Genomic DNA, 20,199 nt, shown 5'->3' with positions numbered 1-20,199 from the left:
ATGCGCGCGCACACACACGCACACACCCTACTCTGAAGCTTGTTAAAAATGCAGATTCCCCGGCCCCACCCCTAGAGGTTTTCGGATTCATTTGTTTCAGGGTGGGCTTGGCCACTGCAGTCTCTGCTTCTCCCATCCCCCACCCACCCCTGGTGGTTTTGAGGCAGTGGTCCACGGACCACCCTGTGAGAAAACACTGCTCTGTCGAGCTGGGAGCATATGATTTGCTCTTCCTGCCTGGGGCTTAAGTGTCATCGGAATGTAGACCATCTGGGTTGAATGGATTTTACTCTTTCTTTTCACTAGACTTAAATTCTCATCCCACTTGGTTCCCTGGGCCCCAACCCAGACCTTCTGAACCAAAATCTCTAGGAGTGGGCCCCAGGAGCATCGTATTTTAAAATTCCTCAGTTGATTCTGCAATGCAGCTGGAATTGAGAGCTACGGAGATTCCAGGGTTGGAGTTGAAGAAACTCATGGTTAATACCTGAGCAATGACTCCCCACCCTGGCCCATCATCAGAGTTACCTAGGGGTCTGTTTTGCTTTGTTTTGGACATACATCTTCAGCCCCTGGATCCCAGGACTCGGGGTGTGACCTGGGCTTCTGTACTTTTCAAAAGCCCCCAAGAGATGGGCCCTGTGATCATCCAAGTTTGGGACCATTGCCTGGAGGGTAGGTAGGGCTTGGCTGTGGATGAGTCCTGCTTTTATCCCTGGGTTTTAGCTGCAGATCCCGTGGATGCGTTAACAAATACTATTGGATGGTGAAATTGTCATGCCCTGCATTCCTGAGGGTCTTGGGTCAGAGGCCACAGTGAAGAGTGTTAACATTCTCACTGTCTGTTGCCTGTTTCAGGTTTGGAATTCCCTTGGGGACCTAAACCCTTCCGGGAAGTCATTGCAGGGCCCTTGCTTAGAAATACTGGGCAGTCCCTGGAGAGCAGCAGCCTGGAGGGGTCTCACGTGGGAGTCTATTTCTCTGCACACTGGGTAAGTGTTTGTCCCTCTCTAGCCCAGAAGGGAGCAGTGTGGTCGCCACCAAGACAGCTGTGGTAGGCTTCTGCGGGTTCTTGCTTTCTCCTGTGCCTACTGCATTTTGGCAGGCCATAAGTGCTTATTGTTAGGAGTGATAATAGCAGCAAGAAAGTGATTTCTTTTGACTGTTCTAAAAGGATAGTTCCCCTAACCCATTCTGATGAGGTTTCTAATGGACCCTCAGGGGTTCGTTTGTACTGCTGCCTGCTGGCCCGCGGTGTGGGTGGGGAAGAGCCTGGGCTGGGTGCTCACTATTACAAGAGGCACGTTTGCTTCTGCCTCTTTTATTAACTGGGTTTTGCGGTCCCAGTCCTACTTGGGTCTTGCCTACCTGGCCTCTGATGACAGGTGGCCGGGGAATGGGAAGGAGAAGGGACAATGTGACGCTGCAGGGTTCCACTGTTGTCTTTTCAGTGTCCACCCTGCCGAAGCCTCACCCGGGTCCTGGTGGAATCCTACCGGAAGATCAAGGAGGCAGGCCAGACATTTGAGATCATCTTTGTTAGTGCAGACAGGTAACGTGTGCCGGGGAGAGTGGCAGTGGATCTTCCCTTTTCTGTAGGTGGTTGACATGCACTTCTCTTGCTTCTTGCTTCTTTAGAGCTTGGAGATAGGGATTGGGGAAGACACCTCTGGGATTATTGGCAGAGGGACAGATACATTTCATATTTACTCACATAATTGTCTGAAGAGGAGCCTAGGGAAACCTGTTCTTGCTGTAAATACTGGGGTATGTCCCAATTCCCGCCTAGGTCATTTGAGATTAGGATGCATTTGTCTGATGTGTTTAGCTTTTTGGATTGTGGTGAAAGGATTCAGAGGGGGAAGGATGGAAAGAAAAGAGCCAGAGACTAATGGAAGGTGACACCTATCTTGGATGGCTATGCAATCATCTTTCATAGCTTTGACCACATGCTTTGTCTGGAGGCTATCATAAAAACAAGGAGGGCAGACATCCTTCCTGGAGACATCAGGTCCTTTTAGCCTCAATTTCTTCTGCTTTTTGCCCTCTCGCTGGCTCTACTCATCAGTGACCTTCCTCCATCACAAAACTCCAGCCCCAATTCAGACTGAGCCACCAGGCGCTTTTGCCTCTCAAGTTCCTGTTCACAGAAGGATCCCTGAGATGCCAACACACTGAGGGCATTTTGTTCACTGTGCATCCTTGACATCTGCACTGTGCCGTGCTCGGTTTATTGGCCCATGGTCCCACCCTGCTGTTCCTCAGCTCCCTGTCTCTGCATGTGAGTGGGAGCAAGCTTGAAGGCATGCCATGTGGAGTGATCCCTTTTTTAAAGCTTTAAAAAACAGCAACTTTGTTGTAGTATAATTTACATACAACAAAATGCATACATTTGAGGTGTACAGTTCAATGAATTTTGACCAATGTATGTACCCGTGTAACCATCACAGTTAAGATATAGAACATTTCCATCACTCAGAAGACTCTGTCTTGCCTCTTCTCAGTCAGTCCTCACCCGTAAACCCCAGCCCCAGGGAAGCCCTGATCTGCCTGCCATCACTTGATTGGATTTGTCATTCCTAGAGTTTCTTATATGTGGAATCATAGGTTTATGCTTGGTTAACAGTGTGGTCCTGTACACGTCACTTTATGTGCACAAATTAGAAGCATCACGGGAAATGCAGTGTCTGTGTACATCTAGGCTCCTTATAAAAGCAAGACCTGTCTGTGTTGAAAATGACAAGTTGAGCATGAGTTGGACTGGTGGGATGCAGGGGAGCAGGCTGTTGAAAAGGCCTGGCATCTTCCTTTGGTACCCACCTGTCGTGTGGAGGCCTGTGCTTCTTGGTGTGTGCCAGGAGGGGCAGCGTAGCCCCTCCCGTGTAGTCAGCCTGGTGCCTGAGGAGCATGATGGTTAGCAGCCCCAGCATCTGTAGGGCCCTGGGCATAACTTGGTAGAAGGTGGGCAGGATCCAGTGGTGGGGTGGTCGGGGATGATAATGGAGCCATGTTTCCCTGTGTGTCTCTAGGTCAGAGGACTCATTCAAACAGTACTTCAGTGAGATGCCCTGGCTCGCTGTCCCCTACACTGACGAGGCCCGGCGGTCGCGCCTCAACCGACTCTATGGAATCCAAGGTAGGCTTTCCTGGCTCCGTGGGGTCCCTGGAAACCTGCTCTCTGTGCTCACTGCATCTTTGGCTTTCCTTTTAGAGGGCAAAGAACGTCTTTATTTCCATGGATGTTCACGTTCTTCACCATCTTAAAAATTACATGCGGTGAATGTTTTGGTATGTAAATTATACCTCATTAAAGCTGTTTTTTTGAAAAAGTACATGTCCAGGTGACACAGCTAGTTCTTACCACCCGGCCTAGTGGCTTCTGCTGCAGTTGGGCTGCTGAGCACACATTCTCAAATGACTTGGCCTAAACTGTATCCCAAAGCGTTAACTATCAAACAGACCGGAGAGTGATCTTTGGTTCCTTCAGACTCTGAGCCTCAGTTTCCTCATCTACAAAATGGGCATGAGAAATCTCTGCCACAAAGAATTGCTGGGAGCATTAACAGGATAATGTATATAAAGTGCTTCTCGTGGTTCCTGATGCATAATAGTGAGGGCTGAGTGGGTGTGACCTTTTAGGTGAGAAAATTGATTTCCAGAGAATGTGGAAAACTAAGACTTGAAGTACTAATCATGGTGTTTTTCAGAAATAATGATTAATAGTGGGACAAACTGTGTTTTATTCTTTATTATGTGAATACCTCCTTCCCAGCCTTCTACCAGCCAGATGTTTTCGTGGTGAAGTACTTAATTGGTCTGTTGAGAGTTAAACTCATTCCCCTTGTGTCAGTCGTACTGGATCCTGGTCAGCCCTAGGCAGATACAGCTAATATTCGAGTTCTCAGTGCTCCCGTGTCATAGGGAGTAAAAAAACACAAATCAAGATTTACCCACAAATTCCACAGCTTACAGGGGAACTCATCAGGTGCTTTAATCTTTTTTCTTCACCATTTAGAGAAAGCATTTGGCTTTGTTTGGGGCTAAAGTTTCAAAAAATTAAGATTTAATTTGAAATTGGTGCTTCTCCATTTCAAATGTGCGTAAGGATTGCCTGGGGATCTTGTGAAAGTGCAGGTTCAGGTTCCGTGGGTCTGGGGTGGGGCTGAGATCCTGCGTTTCTAGCAAGCCCCCAGGTGATGCCCATGCTGCTGGGCCAGGGACCACACTTCCAGTATTAACAGTCTAGTTCTACTAATCCTTGGAGAATGTTGGAGGCTCATGCCTCCTATTAATAAAAAAGAACTCCGCCCCCCACCAAAAAAAAAAGATAATCTCCCGCATAGGGAAGAGAGCAGACTGCTGGTAGGAATGTAAATCAGGACAACCTTTCAGGAGAGCAATTGGCAATATACATCAGAGGCCTTAAAAATCTACAAAACCTTTCATTTAGAAATCCCACTTGTAGGAATTTATGCTCAGGAAATGATCCTATAGCGCCAGCAAAGGCTGAGCTTCTCTGGAGCAGGTCGTATATTTTCGTTTTCTGGTTTTTTCTTTCTTCTTTTGTATACTTTGAATTTCATTACAGACCACGTTTCTTTCTTTGCTTTAGTTCCTAGAAAACCCAGAGCTGAATTTGTAACCACCTTCAGCAGTTTTGCAGAACTGCCCATTTCTGTACACACCCTTGACCCCGGCTTCATTTTCTCTTTCTTCCTTCCTTGTTTGCCCTTCAGGGGGATATTTTCATCTATTTTTATTGGCTTATATCATGCGCTTTTTAAGCTGCCTCAAATCTCTTTTGGAAAAAAGATAGGGTAGATTTAAATGCATAGGATTCTATTTCTTGAGCCCCAACTCACCACCAATGCTCTGCCCTGAGCTCTGTGGGAAGTAAGAAACCAGAAGGGTGGTCCAGTGCTGCCCTTGAGTGGACAAGACGAGACTTACACTGCGAAATAACTGAAGAGCAGACTCTGCGATGTCTTGAGGAGCTAAAAAGTGTTGGTCAAATAAGTGCCATTTCGTACGAGGGCTCAGCAGACTGACACTTGTCCCAAGGGTGGAGCCGGGTGCTGGGCCTCACTCGGCCACTCTGCTCGGTCAGGAGGCCTCTCCACGGGGAGACATCTCTCCAAGCACGTGTGGTCAGTGGAGCAGAATCTTTTCCTCTTCGAGGTAGGGAGTTGAGTTGCCCTTTCTGGATGTGGGGTCCAGCATGATGCAGGTATTCCTGGTGGTCGATGCTAAGGCCGTGGGGTCACCTGAAACTAATAAATTAAAGAACTAATAAATCAAAGGACGGTCTACATACAACACATAGCCAGTGTGAGGGTGGCAGTGTGTGCCCTCCCTGAGCTCTGGGAGACGCTTCTGAGGACCCTTTGGGGGATGGGTGCGTAGGAACACAACAGCAGTCTCATAAGGAGAAATCATGAGCTCTTCAAGATTCAACGGAAGTTTTGGACACCCCGCTAAGGCTGGAGGACACCCTTCTGGAGAATGTTGGCAGGACACAAAAAAATTAAATTGATGGTTTTCTGTCTGCCTGCAGAAAGCAGAGAAGGGAACTCTCCTTTCGGATTCTCCAGTTGTCAACATGTAAATATTACGGACGTAGGAGCCACGGTTGTTAGGTGTGGCCCAGACAGCCAGAAAGTGGGTGACCACAGCGGAGGAGGAAGAGAATGGAGAGTTCTCGGAGACGCGTCCATTTGGCACAATCTCTTACGGCCCTGGCAGTGTGGGGATGGAAGGACATACGTGGTGCCTGACTTCAAGGAGCCCTCAGTCAAGGATCAGAGAGCTGATCTGGAGAGGCTCTGTGCCCAGGCAAGCAGTGGCCAGCCAGCCACACGCCAGCAGAAGAATGTGAGACTCCTGGGGAACCTACCTCCGGCCAGCGAACGTCCTCTGCAGCCCAGCCCTGCACGTGGCCCGTCCTGCTGCTCCTCGTCTGCTGACTCCCTGGCGTGCGCTCCCCTGCCATCTGTTCTGGTCTGTCTTCAGCTTGGACCTGTCTGCTTTCCCAGCTCCCCCCTCCTGCTTCCTTGCTTTCGGGTTTGCAGTCTCTCCCTGGCACAAGGTTTTGTGCCGACTGCTTCCTTGATCACTGACCTTTTTGGGCTAAGCCTTGGGACTCATTCCTAGAAGCAGCCTGTCAGACACTGCCTGCTGGCCTTGATCTGTCTGCCTCTGGCCCTGTCAAGCCCTCTGACACTCTGATGCACTAAAGCACGGTGGAACAAGGCTGTAGAAGAGCAGCACAGGCTCCTTCACAAGGCAGCATGTAATGAAGGGCCACACAACGCAACGGTCTGAGTTCAGAGGAGACTCGCTTGGAGCTGTTTGCCAGGAAGGCTTCCTGGAGGAGGTGGCTATGGAGCAGGGCCTTAGAGAATGAATGGGGTTAGACAGGGGGTTTGGGACATTCCAGGGCAAAGGCCAGAGTAGGATGTGCATGGTGTACTATAAGGCAGAGTGGGCAATAAGGCTGGTGAGGCCACACCGTAGAGTGCCTTGAACGCCATACTGAGGTTTTTGGATTTGACCCTTTGGACTTTTGGAGCCTTTTGAAAATTTTGATTAAGGGGAAATCAATGCAGTAGTGTCATTTAAGCTAGACTGGAAGAGGGCCGGCTCCGTGGCTTAGTGGTTAAGTGTGCGCGCTCTGATGCTGGCGGCCCGGGTTCAGATCCCGGGCGTGCCCCAAGGCACCACTTCTCCGTCCAACGCGAGGCCGAGTCCCACATACAGCAACTAGAAGGATGTGAACCTATGACATACAACTATCTACTGGGGCTTTGGGGGGAAAGAACTGAATAAATAAAATCTTTAAAAAAAAAAAAAAGAAATATCAGTGGACAACCCACCTCTGGGATTTCTCTTCCAGTCTAGCTTTTTTTTTTTTTTTTTTTTAAAGATTTTATTTATTCAGTTCTTTCCCCCCAAAGCCCCAGTAGATAGTTGTATGTCATAGGTTCACATCCTTCTAGTTGCTGTATGTGGGACTCGGCCTCGCGTTGGACGGAGAAGTGGTGCCTTGGGGCACGCCCGGGATCTGAACCCGGGCCGCCAGCATCAGAGCGCGCACACTTAACCACTAAGCCACGGAGCCGGCCCTCCACTGATATTTCTGATGGACACATTGAGCACCCACTGTGACCAGGCCTCAGACTGGGGCTCACGACAGGCCTGCCTATGGGGAGAGGGAAGTTGCACCCTCGGGCGCTGGCAGGTGGCCCACGTGGCCTCTGCAGCCCAGTGCCCGTCTTCCTGTCTCTGCCTCCCTGCAGCCCCATGGGGTCACTTATCTTCTGCTTCACAGCATTTTTGGGGTGCCCTGTCATTAGGGGTCTGGTTTCTAGTAGAAGCACATGTTGTTAGTAAGTCTTTGTGCAGCATTGTACATGGATCTTACCAGTCAGCAGCACTGATCTCACAAGTACAAGGGCAGACAAGTTTTTGCATCCCACTGCCTCTGACTCCCAGCACAGAAGGTAGAGAAAATCCCAGCCTGTTCTAGGGGGCGGGTTGCTGAGAACCTGCCGTTGCAGCCCCGCCCAGGCTGGACCTGGAGCAGAGTGACGGGGAAGCGGAGCAGGGGCTGGCCGAGGACTTACCCCTTGACCAGGAGCTGAGGTCCCAGGGCCGTTGCTTCCCTCCCTGTTGGCGTCTCCTACGGTGCAGTCTCATCCGCTTTCCCTGCCCCTCTTCCAGCCTCTCTCCTCACCAGACCTGCTTTAGTGGGAATATGGCCAGCTCTCCTGAATTCCTTCCTCTCTGCCATGAAACAGCTGTTACGTCATCAGGTTCATAACTCAGGATGTCTATGCGTCTCCCTGTCTCCTCTCTTCTTTCTTGTTAGAAGACGTATCATCCCTGCCTTCTAAGATTCTGCCTTTGTTCTTCTAGGGTCTTACCCTTGCCTCTTCCGTTTCCCTCCCTTTCTTGCTCCATGTCTCTCTTTCTCTCTTAGCTCCTTCTCCACTTCATGGAGTGCTCGGGTCTCAATTAGCCATAAAAAAAAAATCCCATCATCTCCTAAACCTACTGCTTAGGCTGCCATAACAAAATATCATAGATGGGGTGGCTAAAACAATAGGAATTGATTTCTCGCGGTTCTGGAGGCTGGGAAGTCCGAGATCAGTGTGCTGGCCAGTTCAGTTTCTGGTGAGGGCTGTCTTCCTGGCTTGCAGATGGCCACTCTCTTGCTGTGTCCTCACACGGAAGAGAGAGTGCTCTGGTGTCTCTTCCTCTTTTTCTAAGAGCCTCCTCACAGGCTCTGTCTCCAAATACATCGGGGGTTAGAGCTTCAACATACGAATTTCGGGGCAACACCTTCAGTCCATACCAGCCACCATCCCTCTCTCTTTCTCCCAAACATCAAAATTCTCAAAGACGCTCCCACTGCCTCAGCTTCTTCAACTCCGACCTCGTAACAGGCCTTGTGCTGGTGTGAGGGACACCAGCGTGATAAAGTCATGGTCCCTGCCCTCATGGAGCTCAGGGATGCTATTTCACCTCTTATCCTTCCAGCCCCAGCATTGAGCTATAAGTGCTCTCTCAGGTCACCGGGGGCCTCCTGTTCATTGGTTTATGTAACAAAATGTAATTGTGTACCTGTCGTATGATAGGTGCTTGTCTGTTCATGAACTAAAAAGACAAAGGTCCCTGACCTCATTTACATTCTAGCAGACAGAGCCAGGCAGTAAACATAATCTAAAAAGATAAAGTTACAGTGTGTTGAGTTATAAGTGCTGAGGATAGAAAATGGAGCAAGATAAGAGAATTGGGAGTACAAAGGTGGGGCAGGAGACGGGTCACAATTTTAAATAGGTTGGTCAGGGTCGGCTCCATTGAGAAGGTGACAAGAGAATTAACCCTGTGGTTCTCTGGAAGAAAAGAGTGTTCCAGGCAGAGGGAACAGCCCCTGCAAAGGCCTTGGGGCAGAATAGTGCCTGACATATTTATGGAACAGCAGGGAGGCCAGTGTGGCTGGAGCAGAGTGAGCAAGGGGAATGTGGAAGGGTTAAGACTGGAGAGTAACAAGACCAGGGAACATGGGGCCTTTGTTAATCAGACTTCGGCTTTTACACTGAGTGAAGTGGGACACTGTTGGGAGATGTGAGGAGAGGCGTCCCGTGATCTAATTTATGGTCAGATCCCTCTGGCTGCTGTGTTGAGGAGCAGGGAGGCCGGTTAGGATGTTACTGTAATAATCCAGGGAAAAGAGGATGGGGCTTGGACGAGGATTGTAGCAGTGGAGGTGGTAAGATGTGGGTTCTGCGCAGAGTTTGAAGGTAGTGCCTTAGCGTTTGTTGACAGATTCGATGTGAAGTGTGAGAGTAAAAGAAGAGTCAAAGATGACTCCAAGCCTTTCTGCCTCAGCGACTAGAAGGGCGCAGTCGCCGTCAGCTGAGACGGGGAGAGCTGTGTATCTCGGCCACGGGGATGGGGGTGGACAGGATGCGTATGGAAGTCAGGTGAACGGCAGTTTAATTTTGATCGTGTGGAGTTTAACATGCCCCATTGGTGGTGATGTGGAGTCAGCAGCCTAGAATTGGGAGAGAAATGGGGCTTGAGATATAAATTTGGCATTTGTCAGTTGGCATATAGTTACATTTCAAAGCCTAGAAGTGGATGAGATTGCCACGGGAGTGAGTCAAGATATTTGCAATCCAGTGACCTCCCTATTCTCTTCCTGCTTCATCTGCTTTTGTTTTCTGACACTTGGGGCTACCCCTGAAATCCTCTCCTCCTTCCCCTCTCCTCCCACATCACCCCCTCTCCTGGTTTTCTCCTGCCTCATTTTTCTTAGCTTTCTCCTCCGCCATCTCCTTACTGGGGGCTTGTCCCGGGCTCTTCTCCCTTTGTTCTAACGATTCCATTATACCTAGAACGCCTCCGTTCCTCTGCCCGGTCCTCCTCCCCCGTCCCAGTCTACTGTACGCACCAACCTGGCAGAGCACCTCTGAGTGAACCTTCCAGAAGATCAACTCTGATCGTGGTGTTGATCCCCTGTGTGGAAGCCCTCCATGGCCGTGGCCTGGTATTCCAAGACCCTCTCCAGTCTGCAGCCCCATTTCTGACTGCTCCCCTATCTACACCTCCCCTCCCCTCCACCCTGCCATCACGCATGGCCTCCCCTCCTCGCCCTCCACCACCATCCTCCCCATCCTTCCAGCTCAAATGCTGCCTCCTTCAGTGCCTTCCCTCGGAGAGCAAACCCTTTCTCTTGTGAACTCGCATGGGTTTGTTATAAAGGATACAACTCAGGGAGAGCCAAAGGGAAGAGATGCATAGGTACATGGGAAGGGGCACGGAGCTTCCATGCCCTCTCTGGGCACGCCACCCTCCTAGCACCTCCCTATGTTCACCAACCCAGGAGCTCTCTGAACCCTGCCGTTTAGGGGTTTTTATGAAGAGGTCATTATGTAGACATAACTGATTGAATCATTGGCCATTGGTGATTGACTTACCCTCCAGCCCCTTTCTTCCCCAGAGGTCAGAGGTCATGGTGTGGGCCTGAAAATTCCAGCCTTCTAATCATGCCTTTCTGGTGACCAGCACTCATTCTGAAGCTATTTAGGAGCCTTCACCCACCAGTCATCTTATTACCATACAAAGACACTTATCACTCTGAGATTCCAAGAATCTTAGAAGCTCTTGTGTCAAGATTGGGAAATAAGACCAAATATTATAACAAAGGATGCTCCTATCACCCCTACCACTCAGGAAATTACAAGGGTTTTAGAAGCTCTCTGCCAGGAACTGGGGATGAAGACCAAACATATATTTCTTATTACATTACAAGATCACAATGTACACACTCCACATGTACTCAGAGTCAGTGGAGGTTCTGCTGTGTTGAGCAGCTGGTCTTCAGCAGATCCTACAGGGCTGGGTCTGGGAGAGCTCATGTTCTCTGTCTGACTCTCTCTGTGTGTCCCAGGCTCTCACTCCACTTTCTCTCTCCTGAAGCATTTTGATGAAGGTGCTTTCACAGAGCAGCACAGGTCCATTCCCCTGCCCGCACCCAAGGTGAGCCACCTCCACCTGGCCTGTCTTTGTGCCTTCCGGTGAGCGAGTGACTTGATCCGACAGTCACTTTGTGTGTCGGGGCACATGAGGGCAGAGCTTCCCTGTGCTATCCTGACAGGCTCGGATGAAAACGGGTAATGCAAAGAGAACACGAAATCCTCTGAGCATCTCGGGAGCGGGCTCAGAACATCTCTGGATCCCAGTATCCCCAGCAGACTGAAGAGGCCTTACAGAAAAGGCCTCATGGTGGTGTCCATCCAGGTGGTGGTGGGCGAGTCTGGGTTCTGAGATTGCGTCCCTAAAGTCACCCCTCTCCCAGAGTGGCAGGACGTGCCGCCAGACCAGAAGTCCCGCTGCTGCTGGCAGGCTGGTCGCTGGCTCCGCTGGGGCTCTGCACTGAGCCCGGGCTGTGTTAACCAGCAGTCTCCCCCGGGCCGCCTGAGTCCACCAGGGCCCTGGCATTTGGCTTCCATGCATTTCCTTTGTGTGAGAGGAGTAGCTGGGTGCCCTGAGGCGGAGGGCCTCTTGACTCCCAGCGCTTTATGCAGACTGGGGAATTTGCAGCCTATAAGCTGTTTAAAAATGCCTTTCTAAGGAAGGGGTTTAGACACACTTGGCAAAAGACAAATCCCATTAGCAATTGTCTGACTAATCCTGGCTGTCAGGGAACACCGTGTTCTGCTTACAGCCTCTCTCTCCTGGGTTAGGGGCCCTGGCTGTTTTGTTCCTCTCCCCTCCCCACCCTCAGCCGTGGGGGGTAGACAGGGCCTCGTGTGAGTGGACGGGTGGCCGTGGGCCCTGCCCCCAGGAGCACAGCCCGGGAGGACGGTGCTCTCGGCCTGGGGCTGGCAGGTGGTCAGGCGAGGGCCACTGGCTGTCCCAGCATCTACTCGTTTCTCTGCTGCCCTCTTGTTCGTTCCTTATCCTTCTGCTTTGTCTTCTCCTCTTCCCCTTGTCCCTTCCTTCCTCTTCCATTTCCTGCCTTTCTTCTCTCTCTTCCTTCCTTTGCCCTCTTCACTGCCCCTTTCAAAAAATCTGTTTATTTTATATAGAAACGAAACATTCGGAGATTGTGTTTTTCAGTCAATAGAGGGTGAGGGGCCGATGCTGGTGTTTTTTTATAGATAAATATCTCAGTATTGAGATATTTAAAGGCCTGGCGCAGGCCGTGTGGAGCCGGCCCATGGGCCTGGGGAGGGCAGGCGGGGGGCTGCCTCGGGACCTACGGAGCAGCTTCAGTGTTCTCTGTTTTGTTTTATTTTGAGAATGTAAAAAAGAAAAAACAGGAAAGGATCGAGAATAATGTAACAAACACCCACATGGCCAGCACCCAGAGTTGACATTTTTGCTTCAGGTATTTAAGGTATGAACGAATGGGAGCACCACACAGACAGAGGTGGGGTTCCTTTACTCCTCTGTGCCGCCCTTCTCTTTCCTTCTCTTCCCGGGGGAGACACAACCAAACATTTCACGTGTATCCTTGTAACCTGTGTTCATAGTTTTACTGCATATATATCAACCCATGAATAATATCTAGTCATGTGGGCGTGTATTTTGGAAGCAAGCTTAAATGCTGACATGCTGTAATATCATTCTGCAACTTGCTTTTGTCACTTAATGTTATGATTTCAAGATTTATCCCTGTTGATGTTTATATCTGGTTCATTTCTTTTCAGTGCTGGACAGTGTTTCATTGTATGACTGTACCACAGTTTATCTATTTGCTCCACTGATGACGGCTACTCGGTGGTTTCTGGTTTTTCTGTATTACAAGAACATCGCCATGAATGTCTTCGTGCTTGTCTCCTGACACAGGCACGTGCCCGAACCACTCGGGCCTGGTGGCCAAGTTCAAGTAGGCCCAGACCATCCTGTGACCTCCCTTGGGTTTCTCTGAGCTTCACCACCCAAACCAGCTGCCTTCTGCTCCTTAGCTCTCCAAGCAAGGGAATGTTCTGGGGGAGCCAGGAGGGGAGGAGGGATCTGAACGGAACTGGCAGTTCATGTGGCCAAGGCATGGTTTGTATTTGTCATCCCCACCTAGCCCTGCTGCCCTTCGGTTCTTGTTCGAGTTTTATTTTATGTTACTAGGTCTATCATAACACCATTTAAGAAAACTCAGATATCTGTCTCACCCACATTCCTGTCCTACTAGCACAACTGTTTTCACTTTTCTGAGCCTTTTTGGTCTCTGTCCACATGCATACATGCTTGTCCACAGTTGTAAGTGCACACACAGTACGGTGGATTCTATATTTTCTATTTAACAATGCATCACAGACATTTTCCATCTTGCTACGGTTTTCATAATGGCCGTTTCCGTGACTGCAGAATATTTTGCCCCTAACCTGCCCTAACCTGCCCTTCCTGTTTCTGGTCTGCTTTTCCTCCCATTTCTCTGCGCAGCTCCCCGCACGTTCAGATGATATTGCCATTCACATGCAGAGACAGAAAGCTCTCTGGGTTACAACCCTGCCCAGCCGCTCTGCCCCAGCTCCCACCTCCCCGCCTCAGAACTCCCTCTTCCCTTGGCAGTAGAAAAGTAACCAATTACACCGTGGGACAGTTGCAGTACACGTGGCTTGAGATCATTCTAAATATTCACAGATAGGCTCCTCTGAGGAGGAACCGTTGGGAGTGGGCTTTTTAGGCCCTGTTCTTTCTTCTCCAGGTTTTAAAGGAGATGGTGGAGGGGATTTTTAGGCACTGCTTGTGGTCCAGGGCTGGGCTCTTGGGGCTGAAGCCCTCTCTAGGAGCATGGAGTATGTGTTCTATGCCCAAAAGGTAAGCTTGGGATGGTGCAAGTAAAAGAACGCCAACCCTGTCACACTGTTCCTGGAACCCTCGCTGTGGTGTCGACACTCTCTGTCCTCTGTGTCTTTAGCTAACTTCCTCAAGCCAGCAGGGAGGTTTCTGTTTATCTCACTAGAGCAAGGCACAGTCTTCTGTACCTCTGCCTTCTCATGAGCCAAATAACCAACTTAGGGGTAATAAAAATAATAATAATAATGAAGTTATTTATAACAAGAGCTAATATTTATAGAGTACTTACTGTATATCAGATACTCCGATAAAAAGCATTTTATACTTGTCATCTTATTTATTCCTCACAACAACCAAATAAGGTTGGAAGCTATCACCACCCCCGTTTGCCAGCTGTGGAAATGAGGCTCCGAGAAGTTAAATGACTTGCCTGGATCTTCCCTAGAATTCTAACTACGCTTCCCCCAAGAGTCCGAGCCCTTGCAGCTGGGAAACACAAGTTCAAGCAAAGCAGAGCCGAGCTGCTCCTTTCTCATTGCCTCCAGAGAAGCCCCTTGCTGGTGTGGAAGTTATTTCATATAAAGGCATTGATTAGAAATGTTCCATTCCCTTTAAGTTTTGCCCTGTATTCTCCTTAGACGGCTCTGCTTTAGGGGATTTGCTTCAAGGAGGGGAGGATCAGGGATTGCGTGATGGGAGGAAAGGGAAGAGGTGACTGTGGTCTCAGCCTCCTTCCTGCACGCAGCCTTTGGAAGGGAGAGGAGGGAGGTGGGAGGTGCAGAACGCTGCAGATGCTGGGCCTCCCCTTGCCCTGGTGCTGGGAGAGCCCCCCTCAGCCGGCGGCCTGGGGGAAAGAGCAGCAGCTTTTACAATAAGCAGACCGGGGTTCCTGTCCCGCTTGGCCACTTGCTGGCCCTTCTGTAAAAGGTGCACAGTCATACTTCCCGCCGCCGTCTGTTAGGAGGATGGCGTGAGGCGGCATCTGCTGTGCCTAGCACAGGGCAGATGCACCGGAGGTGCGAGCATCCCTCCTCTCGCCCGCTGGCCCATCCCTGGAGGAAAGCACACACCGAGGGCTCCAGGGCCAAGGTAACCAAGATCGTGTGATGGGAAGGGGGCCTCGCACTGCACGGAGATGCTTTTCCCCGTCCACATGCAGAAATGGGCTTCTCTGGGTTGAAGTCTGCTTGATTGTTTTACCGAGTTGCTTTCTGTTTATGCCCCACAGACACACGCACCTCGTCATCTTGGGCTCTTAGATATGGGCTTCGGTGTTTAAATCACCAAATTCGAGTGGGGACTGCTTTCCCGTAGCCATGGGGACGGGGTGGGGAGACCAAGGCCCGGGGAGCTCTTCCTTCGTGGAATCAGCTGAGGACTCCTCAGCAGCCAGCTGGGGCTCCGGGTCCTTGCCCTGCTGTCCTGGTCCCCACCGGCATGAACTTGAGGGGCTGCAGCCATGGTGACAAAGAAGCTGAGAGTGGTCCCTTGGAGAAACTGGGGCACCAAACCAGGAAGCGGGCTTCTTTGCCTTCAGATTTTACTTTTCCTCCCTTTTCTGTCCTCTGTGCTTGCCTGTCCTTCACAGACCAACGCGGCCTCCCACGTCTGGGCTACAAACAGACCGGCTGCTGTGTCTGATCGTAGCGATGGGCAGGCCCTGATTTAACCCAACACTTGTAATTGCCCAGTTTCTGAAACTCACTGACTTTCTGGTTAAAGAACTTTGCCAAGGCATTGTTGAGATGGGGTACGGCAATGGGGAGGCACGCGTTTGCAGCTGGCTGGCCTGTCGTGGCCCCAGCCTCCGTTAAGGCTGCTAACTCAAGCCCAGCCCGATCCTGAGGGATGGGGACACACCTGATGTAGGCCCCAGGCTTCTGAGGGATAAAACGCAGCTGCGAGGATGAGGCTGGAAACGTCCCAAGTCTCTTGTGCTCTGACACGCAGCTTCTCTGGAGGCCTGGACAGCTCCGAGCGCATGTTAAAAGCCCCCGAGGAGTCCCGGCTACATGGGTCTGTGTGATGCAGTGGGAATGGCAGTCCTCCAGAACCCGTTTCTCTCTGGACCTGTTCCCTCACACGCCAAGCCACTTCTTCTAATAGGTGTGAACATAATGGACTCGTTTTTCCTTTTGAAGACAGGCCTACCACTGCATGCCCGCTGAGCCGGCCACTGCAGCAGGTTACAAAACACCAGGGCCATATTTCTGGTACCTCAGCGTCCCCCCAGCAGAGGAGTAAAATGTCAGTGCAGCCACCCACTGAACGCTTTGGAATCTGTAGATATGGAATTGCTCTGGCTTTCACTGGCCCGCATAAACTAAAGCTGGCCAGTTCCAGAGGAGACGCGGCTGCTTAGTGCCAGGCGGGGAGGGGACCGGCTGCCGGTGCAGAGACAGGTGTCCCCAAGGGCAGGGCCGAGGCTGACTCTGGCTGTGGTTGGTGAGGGGTAGCCCTGGCTGGAGGAGAAGCAACGGGGAGTGGGGTGCACAGAGCACGCAGGTAGGAAACTCTTAACCTGGATGGGCTTTTCTCTGATTTTTCATTTGAGGCTTTATGGTTGGGGGGCAGTTTGTGGGGAGCTTCGTGTCGCGTTTCTTACCCCAGCCCAGGACTCGAATGTGAGCACAGTAGCGTGGCTATCAGCATGCTCCCTCCAGGGACTTCCTCCTCAGAGCGGGTATGGGACTCTCCCTAGGAGGCAGGGCTGGAGCTGGGGGTGAGGGCTGCTGGCTCACTGGCAGCCCCCTGCTCTCGCACTGCAGCCCCTGCCCCAGGCTCCTCCCTCCACAGGCCCCTGTACTCACATGGTGGGGCCCTCCTGCCCGTGCGAGGACTCCCATGGCATTTGTGCTGGTTGGTGTGTCTGTAGCAGGTACTCTGCGTGGAAATGGGTTTTTACCCCACCTCCATTAGGTTTCAGGCTCCCTGCAGGTGCGGGCAACGTCTCCTGCTTGTTTGGGATTTCTTGAGGATTTATCCACTGTTTCTATGTGCCAAGTCCCTGTGCGAAGTTCTTTAAATGCACGACCTCGTTGATCTGTACATAGTAGGAGAAGGCAGGAACTGCATGTACCATGTTGCAGTGGAGGATACTGAGGCCCAGAGAGGTGAAGTACATGCTCAGGGTTCCATGGAGAAGTTACATGTAGACCCATGGGAGTTCTGCAGCTATTCAGTGGCTGAGCCTGGATTCCATCCCAGGGCTTCCTGACTCTTAATCATCAGCCTGTATCACACGCATCCTAGGTCCTTCCTGTGAACTGTGGGTGGGAGCTGGCCCCTCCTGCCAGGGCCTGTCTCTACACGAGCTCTCTTTTTTTGCTTGAGGAAGATTAACCCTGACATCTGTGCCAGTCTTCCTCTGTTTTGCATGTGGGACACCACCACAGCATGGCTGATGAGTGGTGTAGGTCCACGCCCAGGATCCGAACCCACGAACCTGGGCCACTGAAGCGGAGCACACCGAACTTAACCATGATGCCACGGGGCCGGCCCCTAAGCGATCTCTCTCCTGCAGGCATCCCCACCCTCATCGTGCTGGACCCGCAGGGGGAAGTGATCACGCGGCAGGGGCGGGTGGAGGTGCTCAACGACGAGGACTGCAGAGAGTTCCCCTGGCACCCCAAGCCCGTGCTGGAGCTCTCCGACTCCAACGCCGTGCAGCTCAACGAGGGCCCCTGCCTCGTCCTTTTTGTAGGTATGAAGCTCACTGGGGGCCCCAGGGCCGATGGGACTGGACAGGCCTCCCGTGGGGGTGTCTTTCCCTGCAGCTTCTTTCTGTCACAGCAACGCAGAGCCTGGGCCTTTGTCTCTCCCTGCAGCCTTGCGTTTGACCCCAATGATTTATTCATGGCTCTCCCCCTGCGGGAGGTGTTCTGGGAGCTGCTGCTGTGCTTTCCTTCCTTGCTGCTCCGGCTGCCAGCTGGGAAGAATAGGTCAGGCCGGGAGGATGCCCTGGGCCCCCTGATGAACAGACCCATTGTTGGGTGGAGGCGAGGCTGCACGCACAGCAGCTGCAGGGGGCTGGGCCCCCTCGGGCCAAGGCTCACCCAGGCTGCCTCTGCCATCACCTGTGTCCTGATGAACTGCCGAGGGGCTGCTGGAGCCGGCCCCAGCCTCAGGGCAGCATCTCTGCAACCAAGTGCCCCTCTTGGCACCCCCCAGCAGCCCCTCCCGTCTCACCCACTCTGGCGCTCAGCGAGTGACTGTGCTCTGCGGGGCAGGAGGACATGGGAACATTTACTCTAGGCTCCCTGCAGCCCTGTGGGACCACCCTGATTCCTTGCAAACAGCAACTGATGCCCAAGGGCCGCCTCACCCTCTGCCTTGGGACTTGCTGCTTAGCTCCATTCAAAATAATTTGGGTACCAGGATCATGGCTGAGATGCTGCCATACCCCCTTCACTGAGGGTGACTGGGGATTTGCGCAAGATCCTCCCCTCATTCACTGCAAGTCTGGTTTGGGGCCCCCAGGAGGGGAGCCAGTATGCACACTCGAGGGGATTCTTAAGCACACTGACTTGCAGGCTGGTCCTGTGCTTGAAGGACAGAGGCCCCCTGCAGAGAGGTGGCCTTGGAGAATCATTCACCTTGGGGCTTTCCTGCCTGCTGCAGGCTCACACACCCACATCCTGGGGCTGCTGGGAAGCAATTCTGAACTGAGGGACAGTTGGGAACCTCCCTGGCTGTCTGCAGATGTGGAAACAGGGTTCCAGAGGCGAGGCGAGTCCCCAACATCACAGAGCTAATTAGATGTGGCTCTAGAGGGTGCCTGTTGGGTTTGCATGTTCTGGGCCTCCTGGGCACTGTGGCATTTCTGGGTGAAAATCTTCTGCTCTCCCCTCCCCCTGCTTTGCCCCTTGGGGATGCTGCTCTTGCCCTCGGTTACAGGGCTCAGCAGGAGTGAGCCCTAGGACCCTGTGTGTGGCTGCTCCCCGCTGCTGTTTTCACTGGAGGGGAGAAGTGCCTAAAGGTGACCCTGGGGAGCCTGGTCAGGTGTCCTCCCATGCAGTCAGCCTATCCCCTCCCAGGTGAGGCCGGCTGACAGCTGTGAAGTTGGCATTCCAGTGGCCCTGGTGCCTCCCCACTGCCACCAAAGCTGCTGACGGGACCACAGTCCTGACAACCGTGTCCGTCCCCCCACCACCACCGCCCCGGGTTCTGCCATTTTCATTAGGAAGTCAAGAGATCTGAGGTCATGGCCTCTCATTCTGTGATTGACAGAAATACTACCGGGGATCTCAGGTCCTGGCTTAAGGGAAGCTCAGCTTCCAAGGCAGGTCTGTGAAGAATTCAGTGAAAAGGATCATGTGTGCCCGGGGCATTAGTGCTACTCAGTGAGGTGAGTTGTTCTTGGAGAGCACGGTGCAGAAGAGCGCTGTGGGAGCACGCAAATGTGCACACGGGGACCCACCCTCGTGCACCCAGGAGGCGAGGCCTGTGTCCCAGGGGAAGCTCTTGTTCCATTCAGGGGCTGCCCAGATGGGCGTTTCAGGCCCTAGACCTAGGCTCCCTCAGGGGCACCACTCCATCTGTCTGAGAAGCCAGTGTGTCCCTGTGTCTTTCTCTCCCCATCACAGATTCTGAGGATGATGGGGAGTCCGAGGCGGCCAAGCAGCTGATCCAGCCAATAGCCGAGAAGATCATCGCCAAGTACAAAGCCAAAGAGGAAGAGGCACCGCTCCTGTTCTTTGTGGCGGGAGAGGTGAGTGTCTCTGGGGTGGCTCAACTGACTGACTTTTAGAACACAAGTGAGAGGCCTTGGGGATGTCTGAAGGGGCCCCAGGGTCTGGGGTGATGGTGCTTCTGGGAGAGCCCACAGACAAATGCGGCATGAAAAGGTGTGTCATCAGGCACAGAAAACCATTTCCTGCCCCTGCTACTTTCTTTTCCCGTCTTTCTCACTCAGCAGCCTAAGAGCAGCAGGATGCCCTCCCGGGACAGAGCCCCGGCATGCCCATCTCCCAACAAGGCTCTAGGGACAGTGGCAGCCACAAAGATCGTGACAGCACTTACTCCCTCTGGGCTAGGTCCAAACCAGGCCCTTGATGCTTTGCAAAGTGTCTGCGTGGTTAGTCCCCTCGTACCAGCCTGGAGATGGGCTGTTCCCATTACAGGGATCCCGGCTGGGGGCCACAGCTGCGACCTGCAGTTACCCAGCCAGTCCGAGAGAGTGCTGAGGTTGGAAACTGCTGACATGCCAACTCTTTCACCCCAGGCCTGTCCCTTGAAGGCCTCCAGCTGGCCTGGACCTAGCAGGGGCCTCTTCTCAGGGCCCTTCAAGCGAGCCATCTGCAGCAGGCGTCTGGCTCCCCAAAGGTGTAGGAGCCTCCATACTGCGATGTGGAAATCTCTGCAAGATGGCCGCGGTCGGCACAGATGCCCTAC

At 52.3% G+C, this 20,199-nt stretch overlaps 2 protein-coding genes across 2 annotated transcripts in view; one reads left to right on the top strand and one right to left on the bottom strand.

Moving 5' to 3' along the window:
* NXN (nucleoredoxin) overlaps nt 1-20,199 on the top strand; it is a 145,151-nt gene that overhangs the window by 120,933 nt on the left and 4,019 nt on the right. The window contains exons 3-7 of the mRNA XM_014789723.2: nt 859-992; nt 1,452-1,552; nt 3,030-3,136; nt 17,330-17,509; nt 19,392-19,516. Coding sequence (XP_014645209.2) covers nt 859-992; nt 1,452-1,552; nt 3,030-3,136; nt 17,330-17,509; nt 19,392-19,516 — 647 coding nt within the window. The remainder of the gene's footprint in view (nt 1-858; nt 993-1,451; nt 1,553-3,029; nt 3,137-17,329; nt 17,510-19,391; nt 19,517-20,199) is intronic.
* The window catches only part of MRM3 (mitochondrial rRNA methyltransferase 3), a 31,515-nt gene continuing 16,547 nt past the window's right edge, over nt 5,232-20,199 (bottom strand). Inside the window, exon 5 of the mRNA XM_087440682.1 lies at nt 5,232-5,270. Coding sequence (XP_087296808.1) covers nt 5,247-5,270 — 24 coding nt within the window. The 3' untranslated portion in view covers nt 5,232-5,246. The remainder of the gene's footprint in view (nt 5,271-20,199) is intronic.

The sequence above is a fragment of the Ceratotherium simum genome, chromosome 16, assembly GCF_057802395.1.
Source record: "Ceratotherium simum simum isolate JZ-2026a chromosome 16, ASM5780239v1, whole genome shotgun sequence".
NCBI classification, from domain to species: domain Eukaryota; kingdom Metazoa; phylum Chordata; class Mammalia; order Perissodactyla; family Rhinocerotidae; genus Ceratotherium; species Ceratotherium simum.
Note: the sequence above shows the minus strand (reverse complement) of the source record. Positions and strands in the feature narration are given on the sequence as shown.